Raw genomic sequence first — 27840 nt, 5'->3', positions numbered from 1 at the left:
TTCTAAGCGAATTTCGACGTTTTTATATTTCTGGAACGTGTGTTGCGACTACATTGTTGTAATGAAGTGAAATACTTCACTGGGCACAGCTGTCTTCAAAGTTCATAGCGCCCAGCACAGCAGCATTCCATCTGCACGTGTTCCCTCCCAAACACCATGCAACCACGCTGGAAGAAACGGCCACGACTCATGATCTTTCCTAGAGATCCCCTCTGGAGGGTATATTGGCCTACTCTTCCATGCTGGCGAGACATCTTGAACGAGGCGGGGGTTACCCACACTTAATCCTTACCACATACGACCTGCTGATGGATCGAGGTGCACCCGTTTACCGATTTTAAAATGGAACCCGATATGGCAATGAAAAGAACAACATCGGCTTCCCTGGACCATGACCAAACCACCCTGATATTGCCACTCCTCTCATCATACAGTAGCTCAGAAGTCTGTTTGTACAGTACTTGATTATTGTTGGGTTGAGCCTGGTTCGGGCGCCGCAGTAGCGAGATGTTAACTACCTCGCCTAGTATACAGGAGGTCGTGGGTGCGATCCAAACCCTGTATCCGCGTCCTCCGGTTTTTCTTTCCACATTTAGCAACATGCGTTTAGAGTATGCGACTGCTATACGTTTGCACATAAACCACGTCGTTGAGCTCTCATTTGTGGCCAGGTCGCTTATGAAAAAGAGTTACGTAGCTCATAAAAAGGCTTTATTTTCATAGTTTTAGTATTTTAAGGGGAAACCGATGCTGTAGGCCATGCTCTGCAAAGTGGCCATGAGATGCCAGTGCAGCGATGGATTCCTGAATATACGTGTGGAGCTCTGAGTGCTAATCACACACCAAACACTCCTTAATCAACAACAGACTATTCACTTTCAGTGGAGGAATCCGATGAGCTTATGAAGCTATTTTTCAGATGTCCAGTAGGAGCGAGTCAATTGGCCAAACTGCACATACCTCCTATGAAGAGTTCCGAGCCTCCACGAGGCTTTTCTGGATTAAAGGACACACTTGTACGAGTACAGACACCGCAGTGTGCTTGCTTCGCCAATTTGCTCAATAGCACCACCCTGCATTGCTTGCTCCAAGTACAATATATGCCACCACGACTGCCTTTTAAGTTGCACATCGACGCGTGTGCTCGGGGTCAATTAAACCACCACCGCGCACAGAGCCAACGAAAGAGAACCCCGAGGATAAAGCACGGCCCTTGTAGAGCCGCCTGGCATGGCTCCGTAGCTCGCAACACTCGTCAATTCTCTCGGGCACGTCATTCAATAGTTGTGTTTATGGAGGCTCGCTGCTGGCTACCTCGGAGTACAGTTCTGGAGGCGTACGCACGCTTCGTGGACAAAGGTCAAGCTCATCCAGGAGAAGTCGCCCACGACTGCCAGCTCGGTTGGCCCAGCCTCGGCCTACTGCTTTACTACGGCACAAATAATATTTTGCTGCGATACTTAGACCGCATCCATGGCGGGTGGTCGCCTTCCAGTGTCGATAATCCCACCAAGTAGGGCAGCTTTGGAACTGATGCTTTTTAAAGTGTGACATTCAGCATTGGGACTGCTACCCTTTCTGTCACGTTGCACAACCTTCGGCGTGTACGCCTGTTAAAAAGAGCAATCCAATAAAATATGTCGCAAATTGGGACTTCGAATGCGGCATAATTTGGTTCATAAAAAAAACATCTTCTTTGATGCACGGTCAAAAAGACGTTTGTAATGTACCTACATCGGTCACACTGAACCACTCTTACTTGCTTTTAATTATAATAACTGAAGTGTTATATTTAACATGTCATATAATTTACGTTATATTCCGCGCAATGATGCTTTGAGATAACAAGGTATTAAGGTTGCATAGGGAGTTCCAATATCACACGAGCTGTTTTATTTGCATTAAAAAAAAATCCCACTTCGACAGCAGATAAACCGTCTATTATTTATTAAACATGTATTCTAAAATATCCATATTACAATTTTCTTCAGATAGTTTATATCCACTGCGGAAGAAGAACTCATGACGCCCTCTCCATAGTGGTGGTCTCTCTCTCCAGTGTGTGCCAACCATCTAGTACCATCCCATCAACCATCTCATCCAAAGGACCACAATCCCTTCCAACTATGCGTTATGCCTGGGCCAAAGCGTGTTTAACTTTCCTTCATGGTGACGAGTCCGATTTGTCTGCACCCAGATTCATGTGTTCATCTTCCCACCTCTCAACATTATTACAATTAGGCATCTGGCCATGCTCGTTTGAGTTAAAAAATAAATAAGGCATTATTCCACAATTGCTGTCTTGCATTAAAAAATAAATAAGGCATTATTCCACAATTGCTGTCTTGATTTGAAGCTTTCGTGACTGCAGGGATTCATATTCTTGGTTCTTTCGGTAAAGTCACGTAGAAGGGAAACAATAATATTTTTTTATATATAAAACAATAAAATGTTCACGACGTTTCGACTGCAACACAAGCAATCATCATCAGGTGTGAAAACCACAGCAAGAAAATTAAAAATATATATATTGCTGTGGCTTTCACACCTGATGATGATTGCTTGTGTTGCAGTCGAAACGTCGTGAGAATTTTATTGTTTTATATTTTTATTATTTAATTGTTTCCCTTCTACGTGACTTTACCGAAAGAACCAAGAATAAAGTGTAATTCTCCTTTGATGATGTCCAGTTGTCCCTACCTGGTCTGGGAGCTTCCCCTCTTATACCGTGAAAGGCAGTGGTCACTTCCTCAAATGTGACACATGGAACATCCTCATCGTAAAAAAAAAACATTTTTTTCTAGAATGCATATACAATATTTTTGTTATCGAGTTAAAATATCTCCACAATGCTGTCTATCGTGCAACATCTTGTACTTGAAAGACGACTGTTTGTGATTTAGCAGTCACTAGCTTTCCTTTTGCTGCTTTCATGTTCCCATTGTTTATTTTGTGACATCTTTAATCAAGGTTGTTGTGGTCTGCGACTTGTTTTCCTCCATTTCCTAGCGGTTTTAAAGAGTTCTTGGTATTCTATGCTATGTTTGCATTTTCTTTCTTGTTTTCATATCTGTTCTCTCCGTAATCATCACGTTTCTTGTGATGCCAAACAGCTTGTTCTTCATGTTCTACATTTCTCTCTGCACTCCCAATGTCAGGGCACCGTACACCACAATGTTTAGTTATTTCCTTGATTTGTAATGGTGACATCCATTTCATAATTTTGCATCTTTGGATTGGAATTTCAGCCTTATAATTGGCCTATATTCTCATCTCTGGGTAAGGACTTTTTCCATGTCAACAGATTAAAATAACGAAGCGCATTTGAATTGCCATTCCCTCTTGCCGGTTAAAACAATAATCACATGCTGAGTGTGAATAATAACAGTAAAAAAAACACACATCATTGCATCTTAATCTTCCAAAAACATCGAACCATTAGCTATCTGGATGGTGTTTGTTCGTAAATTGTTTTCATGAACTGGCTTTGAAATGCATAGCCGGGGACAGACCCAAAGGAGGAGACGTAAGACAGTTTCCCTCTTTCCGAGGGACCTTTTTTGCCAGCATCAAAGTATGAAAAATATAAAAAGGTTTTACCCTTTCTGCATTAGCCACATGTACGTGTAGTTAATGCGGACTTGATTCCTTGCGAGATATATTTATTTGGTGTTTGAACATCTTAGCACCAGTTTTATCCCCATAAAGGGTGAAACCTATTTCTATTTTTTCATACTCCCTCTTACTTTCTAATCGGAAATGGTTTAAAGTTGTATTATGACTTGCGTTCCATGCCAGTCTTGAAATCGCACAGACGTCATAGGGTTGCTTAAAGTCCACTTCCCAACAAATATCTCACTTTAAGTCCCTGCAGCAATACTGAACATCGGACTGTCTCTACTGACCCTGCAACTTTGGAGGCAAGCGCTCGTGGTTCGTGCAAATTTGTGAAACTCCATAATTAAAAACCCATCGTTGAGAAGCAAATGGGACCTACAAGCACGTGGTCCTTTTCTGAATATTCAAATGATGTACCACATGAAAAACTCCTTAAAAATACATTTCCCAAACACAACGGAATGCAAACCCCATTGGAAAATGAGTCTCCAGACTTGGGCTTCCCTCGATAAATAAAGTGAAGCGTCTGGCACGTTGGTCTGAAAACTGCTGTTAACTGTCTTCTTTGGTTCTTTCGGTAAAGTCACGTAAAATGAGAATAAAATAATACATTGATAAAATAAAATAACACAATAATTTATCAATTTATTATTTTATTCTCATTTTACGTGACTTTACCGAAAGAACCAAAGAAGATGAATCCTTGCAGTCACGAAAGCTTTAAATCAAAATTTGCTGTTAACTGGTGGCCCTGAGTTTGAGTCCTGGCCAAGTGGCATATGTACCTATCTATATTGCACTTCTTTCGCACCGTACGTAGCCAACCGTGCTAATCGGAGGCGCAACAATTATTTAACTTCTTCAAACGCCTCCCTTTTCCCTCCGCTCGTCCCCACAATTTCCCTTCACCAACCCATCGTGAGCAGCGCCGTTTCCTCTGCCTGAACAACCATCACGGCTAGCACGGCACAGGGAGACAACTTCGTCCAACGTTGGACGAACAAATATAACTGCAAATATTATGTTGTGCGGGGAAACTCCCCACCTCTGCCATGACATCTGCCCATCATGGCAGAGTAGGTTAAATTACTCTCTGGAGCGTCTCTCCTGAAGGGAGGATGCGCCTTTCCACCGTTACCGCGTTTACAACGCACTGGGGACCGGCGGCGTAGACTTGACCGTCGATGCAAGTGCGGCTATCTGCGCGAGCCATCTTCGCCGAGCTTTGTCCCGGGCCAATCTCCGGGTGTGCCCGACGCCGATTTCTGCGAGAGGCAGGCCCTCGCGACGCAGCAATGTAAACAAATACCCCCCGGGGCCTCTCGAAGCCGAGAGCAACTAGACACAACACAGGTACACGTGAGAAGCAGGCGGCTGCACGGAATGTCTCTCGGCTGTGAAAGAACTAAAAAGAATTTCGGGTTGGTTTCCCACGGCCCCCGGAAGGCTGCTTACAGCTTTTGAAGGACTTATCAGCAATCTCTTATCGTACAGCTTTTGGCAGACCAAGTAGTGTATTTTTTATTTTTTGGGGGGATCCGACCGTTAACACTTGTGCCATTCTGAAGAAAAGCTCATCGCGTCACGCCGCGTGCCTTGCCACCCAAGGCCGTGGTTAAAAAATAATCCACTCTCAGAGGCTGAAATTGCTCCTCCCACCACCCCCCATATCCACCAATTCCCCTGGGCCTCCGAGCATCTGGTGGCGTCCTCAATCAACCCAGACAGCGCTCAGAGGAGCTGAAGGCCAGCACCGAGTGGCAAACAGTGGCGTAGCGGAATTCTCGCAATGGATTGCTTTGTATCTCTATTTATGAGGGCAAACAACTTTATTTTGGAGCAAAGCGAGGCGGCTGCTGAGAGAGCACTCTCATGGGTGGACCGGTGGCCATTGGAAGGCTTCAATAATTAACAAGACGCGCTGGGGGCTACTTTTTTTTAAAGTAAGGATATTATCGGTTTAGCAGAATGCAAAACAATGGAGATGCCAAAACGTGCCCGAGATAGAATGACAGCAGCAGAACACCTTCGGGTATGGCTAACTTGTAGATTTCACACGTGCCTTTCGGACAGAACGAAAACACAGAAACTGGCGACAGTTTTTTTGGAGCACACAAAATGCACGATGAGAGCCTTTTGTTGTCGTTGTTGTTGTTAAAAGGCCATTTTTTTGATGGCACGACTAAACATTTGAAACGCAGCAAAACGAGACGCAACCGAGCGAGTAACGGCAAGCAAACAAAACAATCACGCTGGAATGCCCGAACGGTGAACGGCGCAAACAAGCGGCAGGCGGCGTGCCCCGTGCAGCGGCACGCGCCGCATAGGGCACGGAGGAAGCCACGCGCGCGTACTCGCCCGACGGGGCCATCCACCACCACCACCACCTTGGTGTTGTTGTTGTATCGCAGCACAGCAGCATGCCGTGCACACACGAGCAGATCTTCTGAAGAAGCGAGTAGACACCCATGTCTGCCGCCGTCGTAGCAGCAAAGGGACCAACCCCCCCCCACACCCACCACCAAAGGTGTTCAATATCCAGGGAGGGAAGAGAGAGAGAGAGAGACAAAATAATAACAATGCTGCGTTACGTAAGGCACGAGCAGGCAGGAAGGAGAAGGAGGGGGGGGGGCACAATCCTCAGAGCGAGGTTACGAACACGTCCGGGAGACGAGGAGGAGCAGGAAGAGGATGACGAAGAGGATGACGAGGAGGAGGAGCAGGAGGAAGAGGATGACGAGGAGGAGGAGCAGGAGGAAGAGGATGACGAGGAGGAGGAGCAGGAGGAAGAGGATGACGAGGAGGAGGAGCAGGAGGAAGAGGATGACGAGGAGGAGCAGGAGGAAGAGGATGACGAGGAGGAGCAGGAGGCATTTGCTCTGGCGCAGCGTTGCCGAACGCCGGCAACACACAAGTGCGTGCGCACACGATGTCAGCTCTATGTCAGCTATTGCAGAGGCTGCCCGAGACTGCAACCCCAGCAGATTGTGAAGGGAGCACAGTGGGGTACAGTGCGCAATTGCTGGAGCGGTCATCCGTCCTGTGCGTCCGAGGGCACCGCAGCACGTCGATCCGCTTCGCATCGATTATGATCGATTCCCGCCCCCCACCACCGCCCCCCACCACCGCCCCCCACCACCGCCCCCCACCACCGCCCCCCACCACCGCCCCCCACCACCGCCCCCCACCACCGCCCCCCACCACCGCCCCCCACCACCGCCACCCCCCTCTCTCTCTGGGGGGGTGGTGGTGGGTCGCAATCTTGCGCCCTCCATTCGCACAACGCTTTCTGCCGCCACTCAGCCGCCACTCAGCCCTTTTTATCGTTTCATAATAATCATCATGATGAGCCGTTGGCTTTCTCCACTGCTGGATGAGAAGCTCCACCCACCACCCACCACTCAGGATCCGATGCGAACGACATCCAACCAATCACACTCCAGCAACATGAACCGATCTCGGTCGCTCCGTCTCCACGACGGTCAAGCCCTCTCGGACTCCCCAATATTCCATCAAGGCGAAGTGGCACCACAAGGGGTGGGGGGCGAGTGGTCGGGAGGATGCACTCGGTCCGAGGCTGGTTTTACACACGTGTGCTGTGTGGTCTTTTCTATCCAAAGGAGGACATGGTGAAAAGGTTAGAGGGGGATATGGGTAACAGACTGTGGAGAGAGGACTTGGAGCAAAGACAAAGATCCCCCCTTATGGCATTAACGGGCAAGTGCTGTTAGCGAGCACCTATGAATTCCGGCATGGCACTCCGAGGTGGTGGGTTGCCAGCACCATGCCCGACCGCCTTTGTCTCCCCAGTAGCGATGTCTTTACACACCGCACAAGGTAATCATTTTAGGCGGAGTCGACCTTGAGGAGCCCGGGACCGATTTTGATCATCGTCACCGGTGTTGACCGCGAGCGGGAAGCTTCCCGTGCACTTGGAGCCCACCGTAGTGGGACGAACGCTCGAAAAACAACAACGGCCATGGAGCAGCGGCTCAACACTCGCGACCAGAGGCTTACTCTAAGCCCGCTTTCAATAACCGACCACAATAAACACACACACACGCGCACGCACGCGCGCGTTCCTTTTGCCGCAGGGGTGGGAGCGACTGAAGTTGCGCGGATCGTGAGCCGACTCCGCCGCGTGCCGAGTACCTCCGCTGGCTGTAGGCGGCGCCCCCTCGCTTGGTGGATCCATACGGGGCCGTCGTGGACAAGCAGAGGAGATAAAGCATTTTCATGGCGCAAGAAAAGAAGTCCTGGCAGCACGTGGGAGGGCAATGTTTCATTCGTGAAGGGCGAGCGAATAAAATGTCCTCTGGGCTTGGCACGGGTTGAGGTGGAAGGCTCCCTGGGAATAAATTCAGTCCAAGTTTTTTGGAAGAACAAAAAAAAAACAGCTCGCACTACAAGATAGCCTGGGGTTTGTTTTTTTGTTCAGATTAAGAAAAGCATAAAACTTGCTGTCCACTGAACCTTGGTGCATACGGCGTTTGTTTGTACTAAAAATAACGCATTATACACATTTAAAAAATCATTTAAAACAAGTTAAAACCACGAGTGCAACTGCAACATGGCAGCGTTTCCTTCCCCACACTGAAATGAACTTGGTGAACATCTGCCCAAACTGGTTATGTCTCTGATTCAGGAGCATGGAAGTCGAACACAGTCACCACCTCCTCCTAGCTGTGGATGCTCCTGGGCTCCAACTCATGAATTACCTGTTGGGGTTGTTTTATTCTAACCCCCCCCCCCCCCCCCCATGGGCCTATTGGCCAGCATAGAATCTTGTGCCACGGGTGGTGGCAACTATTTAGGTATACCATTTTCTGTGTATGCATAATTAATTAATGTGTATTGTGATAACAAACTTGTTATATAAAAGTCATTGCGTAATTAACTTGTATTGGTGATTTAGAGATGCTGATTTCAAACGGGACATGTTCCATCTCAGGTGGAACCAATCAGTTATATTTCTATATTTTTTTGGTATGGGCCAAAGGACGACATTCTCTGCTTCGGCGGAGATAAGCCTCTTCTGCAATGCATTAAGCCTCACAGGGCCCAACTGCAATTTCCTAATTGCGTTTCACACTGCCAAGTCGTTCCCCTCCCATAGACCTGGAGAGTGGATACTGGTTGTGTCGGACAGGCCATTGTAATTTACTCTGGGGAAAAGAAAAAACAACCCTCGTGTTTGTGGAGATAACATGTTTTTTTATGTGTCCAAATATATTTAAAGATTGGAAATTGTCTGTAACTGCTTCCTTCCTGTGACCCCAAACATTGGACTCCTCGGTGGACCCCCCTGATGCGTAATTTTGACGATGACAATCTAACTACAGTGTGGTCTCGGAGGCCTTGTTACGAGCTCCGAGTTGTTGACTACTTAGTTATTCCCAAAATAAAATGGTTTAACTTCGTATTTTTTCAGCCTCTGACTATAAAAATATATACATTTTAAAAATGGTAAATATGGTAATGCCACTATCAAGTAGTTGTTTAATACGATCCATATTTAAACATCTAAACCACATTTGTGAAACTAAATAAAACACTTCATCACGTACGTCATTTTGTGGGAAAATTAAGCTGGACTATAACTATGGACAATTTTTTAATTGTTTACCTTAACCCCCATAGGTAAAGGTGCAGCCCTACAATTGCTCGCTCACTCAGCCGCTGGTGGAAGGGCCTCCACTAGAGGGACCCCAAGCTGTGTAAATGCCAAGGCAACATTGCCATGGACCCCAAGCTATGTTCCTGGAAAACTTCACGGAGATCGTCAACACGCCAAGGGTCGTGAATGAAGAGTCCCCCTGTGTGGGCTTCAGTGGGGCCGTCTGGTCGAGCAGCAGAGACACGAGAGGCCAAGAAACGACATTCCAGTCGTGGGCTGAGCTCAAGGAGGGCTAGCTTGAGCACCATCCTGTGGCGGGGAAAGGAGGCGGTGCAAGTGGTTCAGCCGAGCCCACAACAGCCAAGAATCTGCTGTCCCTGTCTGGGGGGGGGGGGCGCTGTTCAGCCCTAGCACATGGGCGAGAAGCCGTGCATGTGTGACGAGTGCGGCAAGACGTTTTCTTGCGCTCGGCCTACAAGTATATTTTTTCTTTTCCGCTTGTGTGTTAATGTGTGTTTACCCCGGATATTTTAGACATGGCAATTCTGCTGTGTATCATACTGCTTTCCCTCCCGGCCATATCTAGTGCCACACTCAACTCTACAAACAGCTACCCTCGTTACTTTGCGTCCATACTTGTCGCTCGATTTGCCACTACACCTGCTAATGAAACAGCTCATAGACACTTCTACACTCCATCATTGTATCCTTTTAAACCCTATCTTTGTAACATTACTTCACCAGCACTCCTTCCAAACTTCATTCTGCTCTTATAAATAACACCATCTGCGAGCTACTGTTATTCGTCCAAGGTTCGCCGCTCTTCATCCTTTCATAGAAAATACTTGTGCAAACTATTAATTATACTTTTCTTATTTATGGGTGGTATTGAGCTTCATTCTGGCCCAAATGAAAAGAACTCGTATAATTCTGTAGATTTTTCTGGCAGGAAAGGTGTTGGTGTTCTACATGTCAACATCAGAGGGCTTGTGATTATATTAAGTCAACTAAAACTAGAAGTGGCAAATCTTGACCCGGACATTTTTTGCCTAACAGAAACATTTTTCACTCCTGCCGTCAATGACTTGCAGATTGCGATTGACAACTACAACCTTTTGCGGCTTGACCGAGGATCTAAAGGAGGTGGAATTGCCATCTATGTTCGTAATACTATTGCATGTTCACTAGCTCACTCCTTGTGTAAAAAATGTTGCTTTGAAGGTCTGGCTCTCAGAATAACTCTCCCAAACTATCAACAGATATTGGTAGTGTGCTGCTATCGACCGCCTAGTGGGAAGGATGTTGAAGCTGCATCTGCACTGAGAGAGCTTTTTGGGGGCCTCCCTAAAGGTGAAATAGTTTTAGTGGGTGATCTAAATTGGAATTGGCTAAACCCGCCGGCCGTGGCCACAAATTTTGCAGATTAATTTAATCTGTTTCAATTAATAAATGTCCCCACAAGACCCAACCTAAAAAATTCGGGACAGTCATGTCTGCTTGACGTCCTATTGACAAATGCCCCTCACAATTTCACACTGACTGGTGTTCTGTGTAATAACCTTAATGATCACTCCTTCATTTTTGGGGTGAGATCATCAGCCAGACCCAAAGCCCCCCCCCTAAATTGGTTGAGAAGCACTCTATGAGACACTTCAGCACTCAGGCAATTACTAATGATGTGCTTCACTCGGATATTGACAAGGTCTGTGATATCCCCAACCTGACTACGGCTTGGGAGACCTTCAGGTACACATTTCTCCAAATTCTTAACAAACATGCTCCGTTGGTTAGATTTAAAACTAAAGGCAACCGTCCACCATGGTTTGATCCTTTGATTACAAAGCTCATGAAAACTAGGGACAAGGCTTGGGCATGTGCTCAGAAAAGTAATTTGGTCAATGACTGGCTAGAATACAGGATTTTAAGGAATAGATGCATCAAAAAAATACGGCATGCAAAACATGCCTACTTTTCCTCCACTCTCCTGGAATCACATGGAAATGCCAGGATTTTCTGAAAAACAATCAAATGTATCGAAAAGGCATCCAAAACAGACAATCTGCCCGTTGAGCTTAACTAAAATGGGGAATATTTTTCAGATCCTAAAAAGATAGTTGACAATTTTAACCTTCATTTTTCTGAAGCTGGTAATCTTTTTGATAATGTATTGGGAATCATCCCTGCTCATGCAAATTCCTACATCTCTGTCCAAACATTAAACAAATTTAGTTTCCAGCCAATCCACGAAAGTAATGTTCTGAAACAACTGTCCTACCTCAAAGGGTCCTCCTCTACCGAAGCAGATAGTATTCCCGTCTTTGCTCTACAAACTGTTGGTCACCTAATATACAAACCTATAGCCCATATTTTCAACCTGTCCATCAAAGAAGCATCAGTTCCTCTAGAATGGAAACATTCCTATGTCCGTCCACTTCACAAAGGGGGCCCTAAAGATGATCCAAATAACGACCAACTTATCAATTTTGTCCCCGTTGATGAAATTTTTTGAAAAATTATTGACCTACCAAATTAGCAGTTTCCTGTCCATCAGCAATCTAATACATCTAAAACAATCTGGGTTCCGAAAAAAAACTACAGCACCAAATCTGCTGCATTAGACTCTCTGAATCACATTTACAGTAGCCTAGATAAAAAAGCAGTACTGTGCCTGTCTTTTCCTAGGCCTGTTCAAAGCTTTTGATACAGTAGACCACAACACCCTGCTTAGTAAACTAAGTTGCCTCGGTTTTTCTGAAAACGCAGTAAAATGGTTACAAAATTACCTATTTTTTCACACCCAAACTGTATTCACAGATGGTTGGAGGTCAAACAGTGTTAAGATAACAAAAGGGGTTCCACAGGGTTCCATCCTCGGCCCCCTTTTGTTCTCTCTTTATGTCAATGACTTGGGCACTGACCTGGATCATTCCAGGGTAAATCTTTTTGCAGATGACACGATACTGATTACTGCTAGCCGCTCTCCGGATGACGTGATTGCTAAACTACAGGGTGATTTCAACAAACTACAACATCAGCTAGTTGCTCTTAAACTAGTCCTGAATACCTCCAAAACCAAGGTGCTATGCTTCTCACCAGGACTAAAGCAGGAAGTTATTTTTCCCCAATTACATTCCTTAAATAATTATCAAATAGAGCAAGTCAAGATCTATAAGTATCTTGGGGTCATCCTGGATTCAAAACTGAATTTTGAAGATCACATTGATTATATTGGTAAAAAGACAAAAATCAAAATTGGTTTTCTGTATTGACACTGCTTCCCCCCAATGTTCCGTTTGGAATTGATAAAAGCTACCATACTGCCTCTACTTGACTACTGTGACATCGTGTATAAATCAGCCCCAAGTACTGTACTGAAGAAGCTTGATTCCATCTATCACTCGGCCTTAAGATTTACATTGAACTGCCCATATAGGACTCACCACTGTGATCTCTATATTGGGTCAAACTTAACATCTCTTAATGTTCAACGGCTTGTGCACCAGATCTTATTTATTCATGATGTACTTGTGAAAAAATCCGCAGACTACCTGCTGGATCTCCTCTCTGTTTCAAAGAACAAATTTGACCTCAGGTCTTCGCTCATTTACCAGCTTCACATTCCCTATTTCCATACAAAAACTGGAGGAAGGGCCTTTGCTATTGATGCCCCCAGGGTCTGGAATGCTATTGCCAATAAACTGCAACTTGAATCGCTACCAATGAGATATTCTCTCAAAACTGCTCTCGAGGAGTTGTACACCCCTAGCTGCCACTGCTATTCATTGGCGTAAAATAAAATAAAATGTTTTCGCTCCGGATGACGCAGCAAAGTATTATCTGTATATTGATTTAGCGTGCTGATCTTAAAGGTGCATTGAAAAATTTGATACTCCGACTGATGCTTCTGTTGTTGTGGAGTAACTCATGCAGCCAGCTATGGTTCTAGGATTTGGTGTTACATGTTATTTATGTAGTTTATTGTAAAAATCCGGTCACAGTCCCTATGTTCACTATTACGTTGCAATTCTGGCTTTATTTTTTGGTGATTTCGAAAAGTTTTTTGGTTTGGACGTGTTTGTTTTGTTGTAGTCCGGAGTTAGACTGATGGCCTTAATCTAAGTTTTCTTGTGGTTGTTATTGTTGTTGTTTGACTTGCATCCCACTGGGATTTTTTGCACACAGCGTTGGTGTACGGTGCTTTTTTGAGGAATATTTGGCTGTTTTCTTTCATGGATTTTCTGTTTGCACAGTCACATAGTCACTTTAAGATGTTTTTCTTGTTCGTGTTTATTTTTTTGTTTGTTGCGGTTGCACCCGATTCAAGAGCCGAATGGAGGGCTATATCAAAGTAAAGAAACTGAAACTGAACTGAAACACTAGAGGGAGCTCTAGAGAGTCCCTCTAGAAGAGGGCATTTGGTTTAGTCTTCCATGCATGCCAGACGTCTTGGCATAAGTGGGAGCACCCACACTTAACCCCACCACAAGCGGCCTGCTGATCAACTGACTGACTCATTCTCACACACTCTTTCAATAATTTGTGTTCTCTTTGTTGACGGAAAAATACCGGACGACTTAGCGTTTATATAAAGTTTTAATGCATGTGGTAAACGTGAAAATCGCACCCGTGTCATTGAAACACACGGCATAAAAGGGCATAGAAAATAGTGAAACCTAAGTGGCAAGCAAATCCTAGCATATTAGGAGGAAATGTTTGGGTGAATTTTAAGCAGAAGAGAGAAGAACACACATGTCGAGGTCAGCTGATAATGTGCATAAGCACATGTTCCAAAGCATAAGCCACTTGCCAATGCTCTCTTGTGCATGTTGGCTTTAAAAGCCTTCCTTCTTTCCGTACTGGCAAAGGGGCACGAGCGTAATATCTTCTCCAAAAGCCTTTGCACATCTGCGTTGTAAAGGCTGATAAAAAACGCAATGAGGGGACATTCCTCAATGTTTTTTTTTACGTTTGTAGGAGCTCTGCATTTTTCAAAGAGGGAGCTTTATAAGAGAACATTACATGGATCCTTCTCGGTATTGATTTTGGCAAGATGAGATTGGGCATGAGTGCTGCAGTGGCGAGAAGTCAACGACCTTCCTGGTATATAGGAGATCGTGGGTTCGATTCCTACCCTGGTGCCTCTATACTTAGAGTTTGCAAGTTCTCCCTGTGGTCACGTGGATTTTTCTCCGGGTCCTCTGGTATTTCCCTCCACATTGAGAAACATGCGTTTAGAATATTTGGCTGCTATACATTTCCACATGATAAGCCACTTTGTTCAGCTATCATTTGTGGCCAGGTCACTTCTGAAAGAGCTGTATAGCTCAGTGGGCCTTACCTGGGAAAATAAAAAAGTATTAGTTCAGTTTCGTTAATGGGGAGTACTCGTTTGCGCACTGTGCAATAAACCCGGCAACATGAGTTTGGGTCCTGGCCACAGTCAACATCAGTGGCGAGTGATATCTAAACCGGCCCTTCGCCTACCCTTCATCAACCAGCTCTGACCAGTACATTAAAAAGATGACGGTCAACCAACCTCACTCGCTCACACATCATACACTGACTCACTCATCATGCGCTGACTAACACATCGTGCGCTGACTCACATCATACACTCACACTGCCGCTGACTCGCTCACACATCGTACACTGACTCACTCGTCATACGCTGACTCGCACATCATATACTCACTGACGCTGCTGCTGACTCACTCACACATCATACACTGGGAGTGTCGTGCTGCCAGCTATGGCTGCAGGTTTTGTCGTGCGTGTTATGTATATCGTTTATTGTTAAATTAAAAATCACAGTCCCTATGATTACTGTTGTTACATTGTTTTTATAGCTTTATTTTGGTGATTCCAAAACATATGGTTAATATAAATTGTATTATGGTTGATGTTGTTGGCTTGCACCACATTGATTTTTGCACACAGCGTTTTAATAAGCTTTTTTTGTGTGGAATATTTGCTGGTTTATTCCAGGATGTTTCTGTTATGCGTTGTCGCTTTAAGATGTTCTGTGTTCAAATTTTGTTTGTTGTGGTTGCACCCGACTTAAGAGCTGCATGGCTCACAGGGCTATACCTAATAAATGAAACTTGAAACCTGTTATGTGACTGTAATGACTTGGAAAGGCCTTGATCCAGCAGTGGTTTGACAAGCGGCTGTATATATGATTGTTATTGTATTGTAGATACCCAGTGAAAACTGGAAGGGTGGGAGGTATATTCGCTGCTACATAAAAGAAATCAGCTGAGTTCTATATTGTGGTTCAGGCTCATTCATATTTTTGAAAGAGACATCAACACCCTGGCAAAGTACTATATAACTATGAATGCACCAACCCTGACCTTCCCCCCAAGGGTCATCGAATCTCACGATCAATACATCAGAGCGCATAGGTGGCATTTTGATCCATCATGCAAGCGTAGACCAAAGATATCCCTTTCACTATTTGTCTCTGCTTAGCCACCACAAGGCAAATGCAGTGCTGGCAAAACCATATCCACAACAGCCGATCGATGGCAGCATGCACATGCAGTTACATCCAATATCCTAAAACCCCGTGTGCTGTTGTGACGAACACAATGAATATAACACCGAGACCAATTAGCTTGTGTGCAAGTGCTGGGTGTATTATCATATCACAGAATTGTGAGCGACAGCAGCAGACTGGGGGAGTCCTTAATCCAGCAGTGGATTGACCATGGCTGATAATGATGATGATCACCTAGGCAGGCAGCGGTGACGAAGTGGCTACCACACTGCACTCCAGACATGGCAACCTGAGTTCGAGTCTCAGCCACAGGTAGCGTCAGCGGCGAGCGATATCTGAATCGGTCATACCCACCCAGCCCACCACCTTCACCAACCATCACAAAAGAGCGTGGGGAATTGTCAAACAATCCCAATAGTCGAAAGGCATAGGGAGGCCTTCATCCAGCAGTGGATTGACAAAGCGCTGTCAATAATGATCACTATTCACACCCAGATGATGAGCATAACCTTAATGGCATAGCATAGGAGACCCATTCATGCATTTCTGAATGGGTCTTGTTTCACCATAGACTGAAACTGAGCTGTAAACTTGAGATGGTTCGGGTGCTAACAATACAGCCGCAGATTTTTATTGGAAATCCAGTCAGGATGATTTATTTGCATTGTCCTATAATGACCAAATTATGAAATAGCTTTTTCAAGGTCTAAAAAGTATCGTGGACAGCGCGTCACGCAATAATGAGTTCCGCATTTGTGTTGTGCTGCAATTATATTTAAAAGACGAATGTATTCTGCCGGTGCCGATTGTGCTCGTTGTGTCATGCCTATAAACGCCCAACGGCACATGTGAGCATGCTTAACTTCGAACAGAAAGGCAAGGCGCGCGTTCAAAAACAAACATAAACACGCCGACAAAATTCAACACGGGCTATTGCTGCCCTCTACTGATCGTGCATGTTTAAACAACCATTCGATCATATTCTTAGCTCTTTCGGTAAAGTCACGTTGAAGGGAAACAATAAAATAATAAAATATATATAACAATAAGAATATGAATTACTGCAGTCACGAAAGCTTTAAATCAAAATTTAACCATTCGTTCAGTTTGTCTGCGCCAGGGTTTCTCAAACTCCGGCCTAAGGCCCGCCTTTCCCATGTTTCCCATTCTTCTCCATGCAAATTCAAATAAAGTCCTTACACACGACACACACCTCATTCTTACTAAACAATAACCCCACGTGACGCTTATTAATCAGCTCCAGAGCGGGGCTCAGCGATTGTAATCGGTTTCTTAAGTATTCGACTACTACGCCAACTTTTCCGATTGATAGAGCGGCTAATCGGATGTCTTTAAAGCAGTGTGATAACAATGTAATAATTCTGTTCCCAGGTGTGCCACTGGACGGGAGGTGATGGGCAGGGCGTGGAGATGTCATTGGCGTCATCAGTTGCGTCACTCTGGGCATGGATTGTAGGGGTTTCCCAGCTTCCAAAAGCAAGATGTTGTAATTTTTCAAGGGGGCCCGGTGTAATAAACCACGAAAAAAAGAGAGTCCATGATAATGAGTCAACTATTCGACTTAAGTAATTATCCCGCTCTGTATGTCATGTGGGGCGTCTTTCACAATCATCAGGCGTGCGCGGCTTGCACGCTCAGGGGACGGACACCCTGGTGGGTCGCGGAGAGGGTTGGAGTCACGAGGCGCCGCACACTCCATGCAACCGGTCACCTTGCTAGAGGAGAACGCTCACTGCAGCCACTCTCATGTAGGACGCACGGCACTGCAGTCGGTGACGATGAAATCCAAGGTGCTGAAGAAGTGGCCACTCTGGACTAATTCCATCAAAGCGGTGTGTGACAGGATATCAATGTCACCGGCGGGAAGAGGCGCATTCCAGGCGATTAGTAAACGGTCGGCAAACCTCCCGTAGGGAAAAGAGAAAAAAAACACACGCGGCCGAGGCTGCCAAAGGAAACCTGGGGGAAAAAAATGCATGGCCACACAGACGCCTCTGAACGAACCCCAAATGCACGGAAAATGCACAGCACGTGGCCCGGTTCTGTTTCGCGTCGGTTCTAAAAACAGTGACCCTTCCTTTGCAGTGTGCCAGCAATGGCTTTGCCATTATTCTTATTATTTGCTCCAGCTGAGTACTACAGCGATGCAATTTTAACACCGGACAATTAAACATTGCTGTAAGAATAAAAATATATTTAACGCGTAGGCTTTCGCGATCAATTTGCATCGTATAATTGTTTTTTTTTGGGGGGTGGGGGGGGGGTCAGATCGCGTGAGTGAAATTTGTGTCGTACAACCCTCATCCGCCCAACGCAGCCAATTAATAAAGTTGTCACGTGATGAAAAAACGTGCCAATTTATTATTGCTCCAGCAGCGATAGTTTTTGGGACAGGATAACATCAGTGGTGGACTGGCCTGGCCCCACCTCCTTTCATAAGCCCTGCAATGAGCAGCGTGGTGAAGTATGGTCGTAGATCCCCCATGACCAACGCTGGTATCGGGATACCTTAATTTGCCCTCCAATGCACCGGTGGTGCTGCTGCAGCAGTAATGAATCAGGACGTTTGTTCACGTGATGACTTTCTAAATTGGCTGTGCTGTGTTAATGTTTGTAACACACACAAGGGACCGATCATCTATATTTATTTTTAATGCAATAACTCAAAGTCCAGAAAATTGTAGGGATTTTTTTAAGGCCAACTTTACATGAGTACAACAATAGAATCAAACAATAGAGGGCAACAATGGAGTACAACAATAGAGTGCAACAATGGAAGGTCCCTCTGCTGCCCACAACATAGCCCCACCGCAGCCTATAACTGCCACCTTGTGCATGGCGATCACCAGTCCGAGGACTCTCCAGACGCACACCCAGTCCACGCATGCATTAATGGTTCTAGAATGTGTACAGAAATTGCAAATTGTACACACGCGCGTGGGTGACGTCGCGGGTGGCTTTGCGTGCAGTGGTTTTGTGGGCTGTGGGCTATGAACCCAGCGACCTGAATTTGACTCCTGGCCACGGCTCACATCGGTGGCGAGCGATATCGGACTCTATCAAGCATCCTGCCTTAATTCACCAACCGACACTGACCGCCACGGTGGCGAGATGTTAACTACCTCGCCCGGTATACAAGAGGTCGTTGGTTCAATCCCGACTCTGACGCCTGTATATCTCTCCCAGTGATCACGTTGCTTTTTTCTCCGGGTGCTGCGGTGTTTACATCCACAAGAGGTCGTTGGTTCAATCCCGACTCTGACGCCTGTATATCTCTCCCAGTGATCACGTTGCTTTTTTCTCCGGGTGCTGCGGTGTTTACATCCACATTTAGAATCAACGAGTTTCGAATATTTGGCTGCTATAAATTTCCACACGATAAACCACTTCGTTGAGCTCTCATTTGTGCTTAGGTCGCTTCTGAAAAATAGCTCTATAGCTCAGTGGGCCTTACATGGTAAAATAAAAAAAAGTTTAGCTCAGTTAGTTTAGTAAAGTCTGGTCAAACAACGCCAATGACCAACACGGCGTGGAAGGGACGTTCATCTAGCAGTGGATTGACAACCGGCCGATACAAACAACACGAAAACAACAACAACAATCACGGAATGCGACGACAACAACAAAACCCGACGTCAAAATATGTCGCTATTGGCAGCACTGCAGAACGTGACGCTGTGACGACCGCTCGCTCTGCACAGCGTGACAGCTCCTCCGCACGGAGGGAGATTTCACCGCGTGCAGAGTCAAGCTGTGGTCGTTTGACCCTCGCAAGGGACAACAACAGCAGCGTCGCAGACGGTGGAGCGAATGGGCACGGGGTCCATCTGGAGATCTTGCGTGTATAATCGGGCTGCGATTAATGTGCCCCCCCCCTCTCACTCCCCCCACAGATGCGGGGCAAGGAAAATGGTATGAGGAACGGCCTCCGACTCGAACACTCACCCCTAATCGCTACCCACTAAGCCCTAACCCTGAGCCTTAACTCTAACCTTTGCTCTTTACCATAAGCCCCGAAGCCTGACCTCTAAGCCCTCACTCATCCTAATCCCTAAATCTACACCCTAACCTTAAACCGTGACTAAATAAGTGGCATCCCTTTATATTTCATCAACTGAAAAAAAGGCAAAAGGGTAAGCGCCTACCTGAGAAGGTTCTCCGGTTGAGCGAAACATTATTTTGAGTGGTGGATACAAATCCAGGGGGATAGTAGTCACTCCACGAATCATTTTCCTCTGAGCGCCATGTTTTTCCAGTAGTGTTGTGGTTCACTCCGTACGTGTCACGGAATCGGAGCGAAACCAAAGCGTGTGAATATGGATTTGACTGTCATTCCACAAACATTATAAATAACTAAACTCATTCACAGCCTTTTTGCCAATCAACGGTCGGATGAAAGTCTCCCGATACCAGCGTTGGTCGTGACCATACTTCACCACGCTGGTCATTGCAGGGCTTGTGAAGGAAGTGGGGCCAGGCCAGTTCACCACTGATGTTATCCTGGCCTAGAAACTATCGACCTCAGGTCACCAGGTTCATAAGTTCAGTGCACAAACCACTGCCCCCCCCCCCCACCACCGCCAACGACGACGTGATTACAGTAACAGCATACATATAAATGGTCAAGGCTATCAGTACATCTGTGGCTACCATTAAACATGATTATTGTTACACTTGTTCATACAGAGAGAGAGAAAAAAAAACCTCACTCGATCTGATGACTCACTTTTAGGAGGATTCTGCCAGGTTTTATTTTTGCAGTATAGGATGATAAATGTTTGGTAATTGAGTATTTTGCGGGTATTTTTATATGTATTTCTTTATTTGGCAAATATGGACCATGGTACCGGCACACAATGGCCTACTCCTGATAATTATGTCGCGGGATCTTTCAAGTCCACTGCAAAGGAGACGGCGCGTCTTAGTATTGTTACGGTTAAACACCCGTGAACTTTTGCTGCAAGTGGCAGGCACGCTGCCACTCGGGTAGGCCACCGCCCCTACCTAATATTCGTGCTTTCACGAGAACAACCGTGCCCCATTATTCAAGCTGAGCGTTTCGATTTAGCAAGCTCCACGTTGAGATTTGGCGGCACATTCAAATGATCGAAAAGTATAAACGATCTAAACTTCTGAAAGTGTATTAGTAAATGACACTTATTCTGACAGAAAAAAAGAAATGTTGACCCTGATAATTGACTGGTGAAGCTAAAAAATAAATCAGAGTCTTGTAATTGTGATTCCATGTTTGTCATTCAAATAGTTGGCTATCCATGTAACTACGATCGAACCCTACGGTAATGAATCATCACCATTCATTTGGCTATTTATCTGCTATGGAGATGACCCATAATCCTGGAATTCGAGTTTAACAATGCCTCTTTTATTTCTAAGGCAGTGCATGTACTAATTATGATGGTGGTGAAGTATACAGTACACGTATTCAGTCTGTATTGATAGTATTATTAGTATTATGCATTATTTGTTGGTGTATGTAATAAGTATGTCGTTGATATTCAACGCTTGAATGTTAATTGCATCATTTACTTGTTAGATGTTTTTTTACCAAATTGTAATATTGAGAGCGATGCCACATTTTCGTTATGGTATTGGGTTTTGCCATCACGTGAAACAGATCATATGATGTCACTGTACTGTACGCTTTAGAGCCACGGGGGAACCAGCATTACCAGTATGACAATATAAAAATAGGTTTTAGCCTATTCTTATTGATACTGACAAAACGGTCCAATTTTGTAGAATGCCTGTGTCTTCTGCCGAGAGGCTGGTGAGTAGGAAAAATTGCATCGATACATTTTAACCGCTACCCCGAGCCTGGTGGTAACACCTGGTTCACGCGATCACACCTGTCGTCTAGATAAGGGCCTCCCCCAATGCCGTGTGGGGCTTCTGGGGGTTTCACCATACTTCATCACGCTGATTCGCGTGGATTGACGGACGCGGGGAGCATAGCAGTGGAAGCTTCGATGGACACGGTTGGCTACGGAAGGTGCGAAAGAAGTTGAACGTACACACGTTGCAATGCAACAATAGAAATGGTTGCACTAGCCCCGACTATCCATCGTGTAGGCCCGCAGAAGCCTATATAGCATGTTGTCAACCCAACCAAGCACTAGAGGCTCGAATCTGCTTAGCTTCTGAGATATGATGAGATCGGGCCCATGCCGGGTCATTTGATTGTCGGCGAAAATAGCCATCGAGTCAAGACGACAATGTTGAAGCCATCATTGACTCGACCGCTCTCCACTGCACCCAAATCAGCCCCCCCCCCACCCACCAACCTTTTCACAAAACTCCACCACTTTTTGTTTTTGCGCTCCTAGAAATCCCGTCGATACCATTAGCCAAAGGGCCCCCCCCCCCCGGGACCCCGACGTTTGTAGAGTTATTGGTGTAGGCGACTCGGCTGCAACCTTCTGCATGCATTACCAGACGTGAAGATATCCGGAAAACATACGCAGAGGGCTCGCGTGTGGTGATGATCTCACCACCCCGTGCAACACTCCAGAGGAGGGCTGCATTAGGCAGGGTGTCAGTCACTCGCCATCTCTGTAAATGCGACTTGATGGACACGGATTATTATTAGCATACACTATACATTTCTTGGCCACTCTATATGCTGTGAAAAACTAAACTCTGTTATATTTTTTACAGGGTAAAGCCCACTGCTTTCTTTGGAGAGGCGAAACTGGCCACACACGATGGCTCATCGAAGTGCATTATATCACCATCACATGGTCGGAATTTATAGTAGAAGCCAAATCATCCAAACGCAATGTTACGTCCAAAAGTGTAGGGGATAAAACCGGAGGTACCTGGAGAAATATCCAAGCGGCCTTCCACGATGAGAGAGCGAATACGCGAACTCAAAATATAATCGTACAACAGGCATCGTCAGGGGTCCGAAATCGAACCCCACGAACCTCCTGCATACGAGTCGAGGGAGATGACATCTAGCCACTGCAGTGTTATTGACGAATGTGTCGAGTTGTATTATTATTACTACACAAGACGTGCTCACGTACTGCAGACAATAATCCCAAGGACACGAGGACCAGAGTGGCAGACTTCCTCGCGGGCGCATCGTTCCACCATGCGGTGATGATGATGTGCCGTGTGCTTTCCAATTAAAGCCCCCTAACGCGCGCACGTTATAAGGGATGCAGGCTTTTTGCCGAAAGGTAATCGTTGCTAGCGGCGCGTGGAGTTCCCCCGTCCACGTCATGCCTTCTGCTACGATATCTAACAGCCACCCCATTCCTCGCTCTGCCAGCTTTGTGAGAACGCGTTTTGCTGACATTGCCCTGGCATCGTGCGTTTGTTGCGGTTGCGCAAGGAAACGGGGCTTTTGCGACGCTGGGCGCATTTAACAACAAGAGCTTTCATGCTTAAACTCCAGCCCTAAGATAGCATCACTCAACACAAATTACTCGGCTCAATTATCATGCACCTGCTTGCGTGTGCACAAGAGAATGTGTACATGTGCACTATTATTTTGTATTTATCGAAAGCATTTACACGTGACTTTCACGCAGTCAAGAGCACCAGATACACACAATAAAACTCATATATATAAAAAATGCACCTACAGTATCCTGCATAGCCCTTTTGCCAATCCACTGCTCGAAGGACTCCCCCACGCTGTGCAGATCGTGGGGGATTATATGACCATACTTCACCAGTCGGTGCCGTTTGGTGAAGGCACTGAAGCGTGGATGTGGGAACATAGAAAATACACTGCAACGATTCCTGTGGCTTCAGTGCCCGTCTCCACTGGCCACCGCTGGAGCCTTCAAACAACCCGACTCGCACTTTCCAGACTGAAACTTGCTTATCGTCAGCGATCTGATGGAGATAGCGACACATTTCCCCCGGTGATGTGGTCACTGACAGTTAACCCTCAAATTGTTTGGCCAACAGTACCACGCTAAAACTTCCAAAAAATACATTTTCAAACGGATTAATTAAGCCACCAAAATTAACGATATTCGGCATCGGCAATAGAGTCACCTTGAGAGGGTACACTTAAACTCACGGGGCGATTAAAAAAATGAGTCAATGTAAATATAGTTAAGTTTAACCCCCTCCTCGGCAGCAGCAGAACGCAGCTGCGGGACTGCTTCTTTCCCACCGACAGGCAGCGGAAAGGGCAGGGTAAGGTGACGGGCACACGGCGGATTACGTGGCAGCTTTAATGATGGCTGTAGCCACGATCAGCAGGCAGGGCGAGACTCGCCGATTCTGAGATGCGTGGATGTGCAACGTGCATCCCCCGTCCCGTCAAACGCAAACGTTCGAGCGACGAACATGAGCAAAGAAATACACATTCAAGCTGCATGCGGGGTAGGCCGGAGAGTAAAGCAGTTTTATTTTAACCACCTGACCCTCATGTTGAATTTAAAGATCTCAATTTTGCAAAGAAAAGATTTTCCACAATCCAATAGCACAGTAGTCCACGGATTCTAACAGCAGCCAAATACCATGTATACACAGTTACAGAGACAGCATATAACTAAATAAGATACCTGATTCATGCAGCAGCTATATGTACACGACTACATAAACAGTGCATGGAAAATTCTATACAGATTGATACACCAGGTTTATACCCTTTACCATAGATTTAATACATAGTAAAGTTTTTAAATTTTTTATATAAAAACATTGTATCAATATGTAGAGTACATACATTAAATGAATAAGGAACCAATAACAAACACATTTCCAACATAAGTGAATGATTGACTAATTTAATTATTTAAAATATACCATTAGAAGAAATTAACGTTTGGCCTTTCGTCCTTCATGAAGGACTCCAAGGCTGCCAAACATCAGGGCCGTGTTCGTGGATTCTAGTGCATTACCGCGAGAGATAACAGTTTCAATATTTGGCGAGTCCATAAAAAGACCAAACCAATTACGGCAATTCAATTTGTCGTCCAAGGTTAAATAAATTATGCATATGTCTTGGAATATTATTAGGACAGTGCACTGTCCGTTCAAGTGCCTATGTGCAATAGCACTTGACGAAACGAATCCTTCCACTCCCCGCAATATTTTGCAACTCCTCAAACCCTGCCACGACCCACACGATACAAGGCCCCCTGCCTCCTCCACCCGCACTTCTCGCCACGATTCCTCCTCTCCAATTCTCAGCTTTGTTTTCTTCCCGACATAAATGTCACGAGCACCGATACAACGAGACGTCGAATATATTTCGATTACAAACAGTGCCGGATGAAGCTAGTGAGGGGCCTGACACATATGATATAAAGGGGCTCTAAATAAATAAACAAACAAACAAATATTAAAACATGTTTTTACTTGCATAGTAAAGTAATTGTATTTTTTTCATTTGCTATGCAGCCAGATAATACGACAAATCGCTAACCTTAAACAAGCAGTCGTTCATAAAAGTTGAAGGCGGTATAGTACTATAGTAATAGAGCAAGTGCAGAGTCACTGAACCGGAATTGATAGCTTGAAAGCATTTAGCGCGGGGCCCTTGAAAGTGCGGGGCCCGTAGCATATGTAGCTACTTTTCCTACTAGGATAATCTGGTACCGATTACAACAAGGGGATTATAGAATTATAACGATGCCAAATGAACCGTTATTCCTTAACAACAACAAAGCTAAGAGATAAACCCTGCGTTAAGGAGAGGGGGAAAAAATTCTGATGCGTTTACTAACGCACGTTACCCGAACAGGGCCAAAGCTGCCACGATGCAATGCACCACACATTGATCCACAACTGCCGACCGAATATTTCTCTCTTGCATAGTTCACGCCACTTGATGAACGCACATGATTCACAGACGTTGGCAAAACACCAACTAGCGTCATTACCATCGCCTAGAATCACCATCATCATTATTACTATCATCATCATCATCGTCGTCGTGATCGGAGCGCCAACACAATCTGAATGAAACGACGCCTCTCTCCCGAAGTGTTCTTTCGCTTGAGGGCGAGGAATGTGGACAGTGTCAGCAAGAAGCCCCGGGCGTCCTTCCAGACGGTGGTGTGACACTTCGAAGGACGCGCATCCTCCCACATCGACGTGAAATGAGTCACACGCGCACCACGGGCTGTTAGCGAATCGTGCACACACGCGCTGTGCTGCATGGTAATGAGGGAGGGGGTGGGGAGAGTGGCAGCCACGTCTGCTTGATGATGATGAGGACGATGACGACAATGACACGATCAGCAGCAGCCCACCCAGACTGCCACTGCCCACACGACTGCCAGAGCCAAATACGACGGTGCGGGCCTACAGGAACGGCCACGTTTGAGAAGTGCAAACACGTGCTTATAAAATGCACAAAGCGTCAAAAGCGTGCACCTTCATTTCCTCTCGCGTATATCAGCGCTTTATACAAAGTGCATGCATCGGTTTTCAAGTTATTTGTTTTTAGATTATTTAGTTTCCGATGGTTTTGAGCACATCTCATATGGATGTTTATTTTAATCAGGCTCCACCCACCATCCATGTGCAACTGCAGATTTGCATCACAACAGATCACAGTTTTGCTTATTACCCTTTTGTGTTGTCATGTTGTGCTGTTAGCTGCATTGTGTGATAGTTTGTTAGGTTTAAGAATAACGATCTTGACGATTTTATATTTACCATTTTCAATAGTCTTTACCAGTTTCTTTACTATTTAGCTGTATTGTGTGACAGTTTGTTGTCTTTAGTAATAATGATCTTTACCATTTTATCTTCACCATTTTCAATAACCTTTACCAAATTCTTTACCATCTAGCTAGATTGTGTGACAGCTGTATTGTGCCGTATTGTGTGACAGTTTTTTGGGTTTAACAATAACAATCTTTACCATTTTATCTTCACTATTTTCAATAATCTTTACCATTTTATTTACCATTTTCACTAATGATCTTTACCACTTTAGAAATCTACATGGGAATTGGAGCGAGAGAGTATACAATTTCTCAAGACAGTAATAAATACAATTTTAAAGCAGAAAAAAACATTAAAATAGCTGAGCATTCCAGTGTAAACTATCTCTATAAGAGTATATAGATCACTAAGTCGTTGTAATTTCTGCAGTACCCTAAGATTATTATATGTGTTGGATAGTATTCCTTTACAAGGACTCCTCTATTTACGAACATTTGACTTACGAACTTTCAGAAATACGAACAAACCTGTCCGTACGTCCAGTTGCCTGTTTGAACCGAGAGGTGTAAGTTCAACTGCTGCGCAATAGACGGCGATGGAGGCGTCTACATCTGCAGAACATGAAGAACTACTGGCATCTACATCTACAGGAGATTATACAACTTTTAAATCCATTCCCCGTGTTTAGTGTACACGCCGTACAACATGTTTGGAATCGACGGGAGTAAAGTTGCACTTACGAACACATCGACTTACGATCAGACTTCTGGAACCTAACTCGTCCGTAAGTAGAGGAGTCTCTGTAATGGCACTTTGATCAGTTTGGAAACACTGCCGTAGGTTTTAGCACCGCTCGTGTTAACTGCCTACATAGCAGCCAAGGAAATGAAAAAAAAATCTGTCATATAGCTGAACAGATATTGTTTACAGTTTGGTGTTTATTAAGCTCATAAATGGAATGCTCGGTTGTGTGACACCGGAATGATCGTCGTAGAAAATAAAGTGAACTGAAACGACAACGTTATACCGTGTGTAAAAATAATAATAAATATATATCAGCACTGTCTCAATCCACGTTTGGATGAAGGCCTCCCCGTGCCGTGTCAGTCATGGTGATTGTTTGGCCATACTTCACCGTGCCGGTCAGTGCTGATCGCTGAAGAGGGTTTTGGGATAGGGCCTGTTGCGATACCGTTTTCCGCTGATGACAGCTGTGGATGGGAATCGAACCGAGGTAGCGGGGACTCCAGGGTTCAATGCACGAGCCATGCTCCAACTCTATCTTACAACGCAAGTGGCCTTTTAAAGAACGTCACTTTTTATGATTGGCAAATCCACTTGTTTAATTAAGACGCCTATTTTGCAGGAGAGGAATTGTAATGTCTGTAATTAAAATAGATGAGTGATTAAGATGGGTACATCC

At 45.2% G+C, this 27840-nt stretch overlaps 1 protein-coding gene across 4 annotated transcripts in view; it reads right to left on the bottom strand.

Annotated features, from left to right (window-relative positions):
* Positions 1 to 27840, bottom strand: part of LOC116939981 (MOB kinase activator 2-like) — a 54966-nt gene that overhangs the window by 21765 nt on the left and 5361 nt on the right. Inside the window, exon 1 of one of the 4 annotated variants that reach the window (XM_076065391.1) lies at positions 7771 to 8340. The exons of 1 other annotated variant lie outside the window; for it this stretch is intronic. In XM_076065391.1, the coding sequence (XP_075921506.1) occupies positions 7771 to 7904 (134 nt within the window). In that variant the 5' untranslated portion in view covers positions 7905 to 8340. Of the gene's footprint in view, positions 1 to 6002; positions 6632 to 7770; positions 8341 to 27840 lie in introns of those variants that run through there. 2 more of the 4 variants (XM_032949126.2, XM_076065392.1) reach the window with 2 other exon arrangements.

This window comes from Petromyzon marinus, chromosome 7, assembly GCF_048934315.1.
Source record: "Petromyzon marinus isolate PM22_M1 ecotype Great Lakes invasive population chromosome 7, UKy_Petmar_22M1.pri1.0, whole genome shotgun sequence".
Taxonomy (NCBI): Eukaryota; Metazoa; Chordata; class Hyperoartia; order Petromyzontiformes; family Petromyzontidae; genus Petromyzon; species Petromyzon marinus.
Note: the sequence above shows the minus strand (reverse complement) of the source record. Positions and strands in the feature narration are given on the sequence as shown.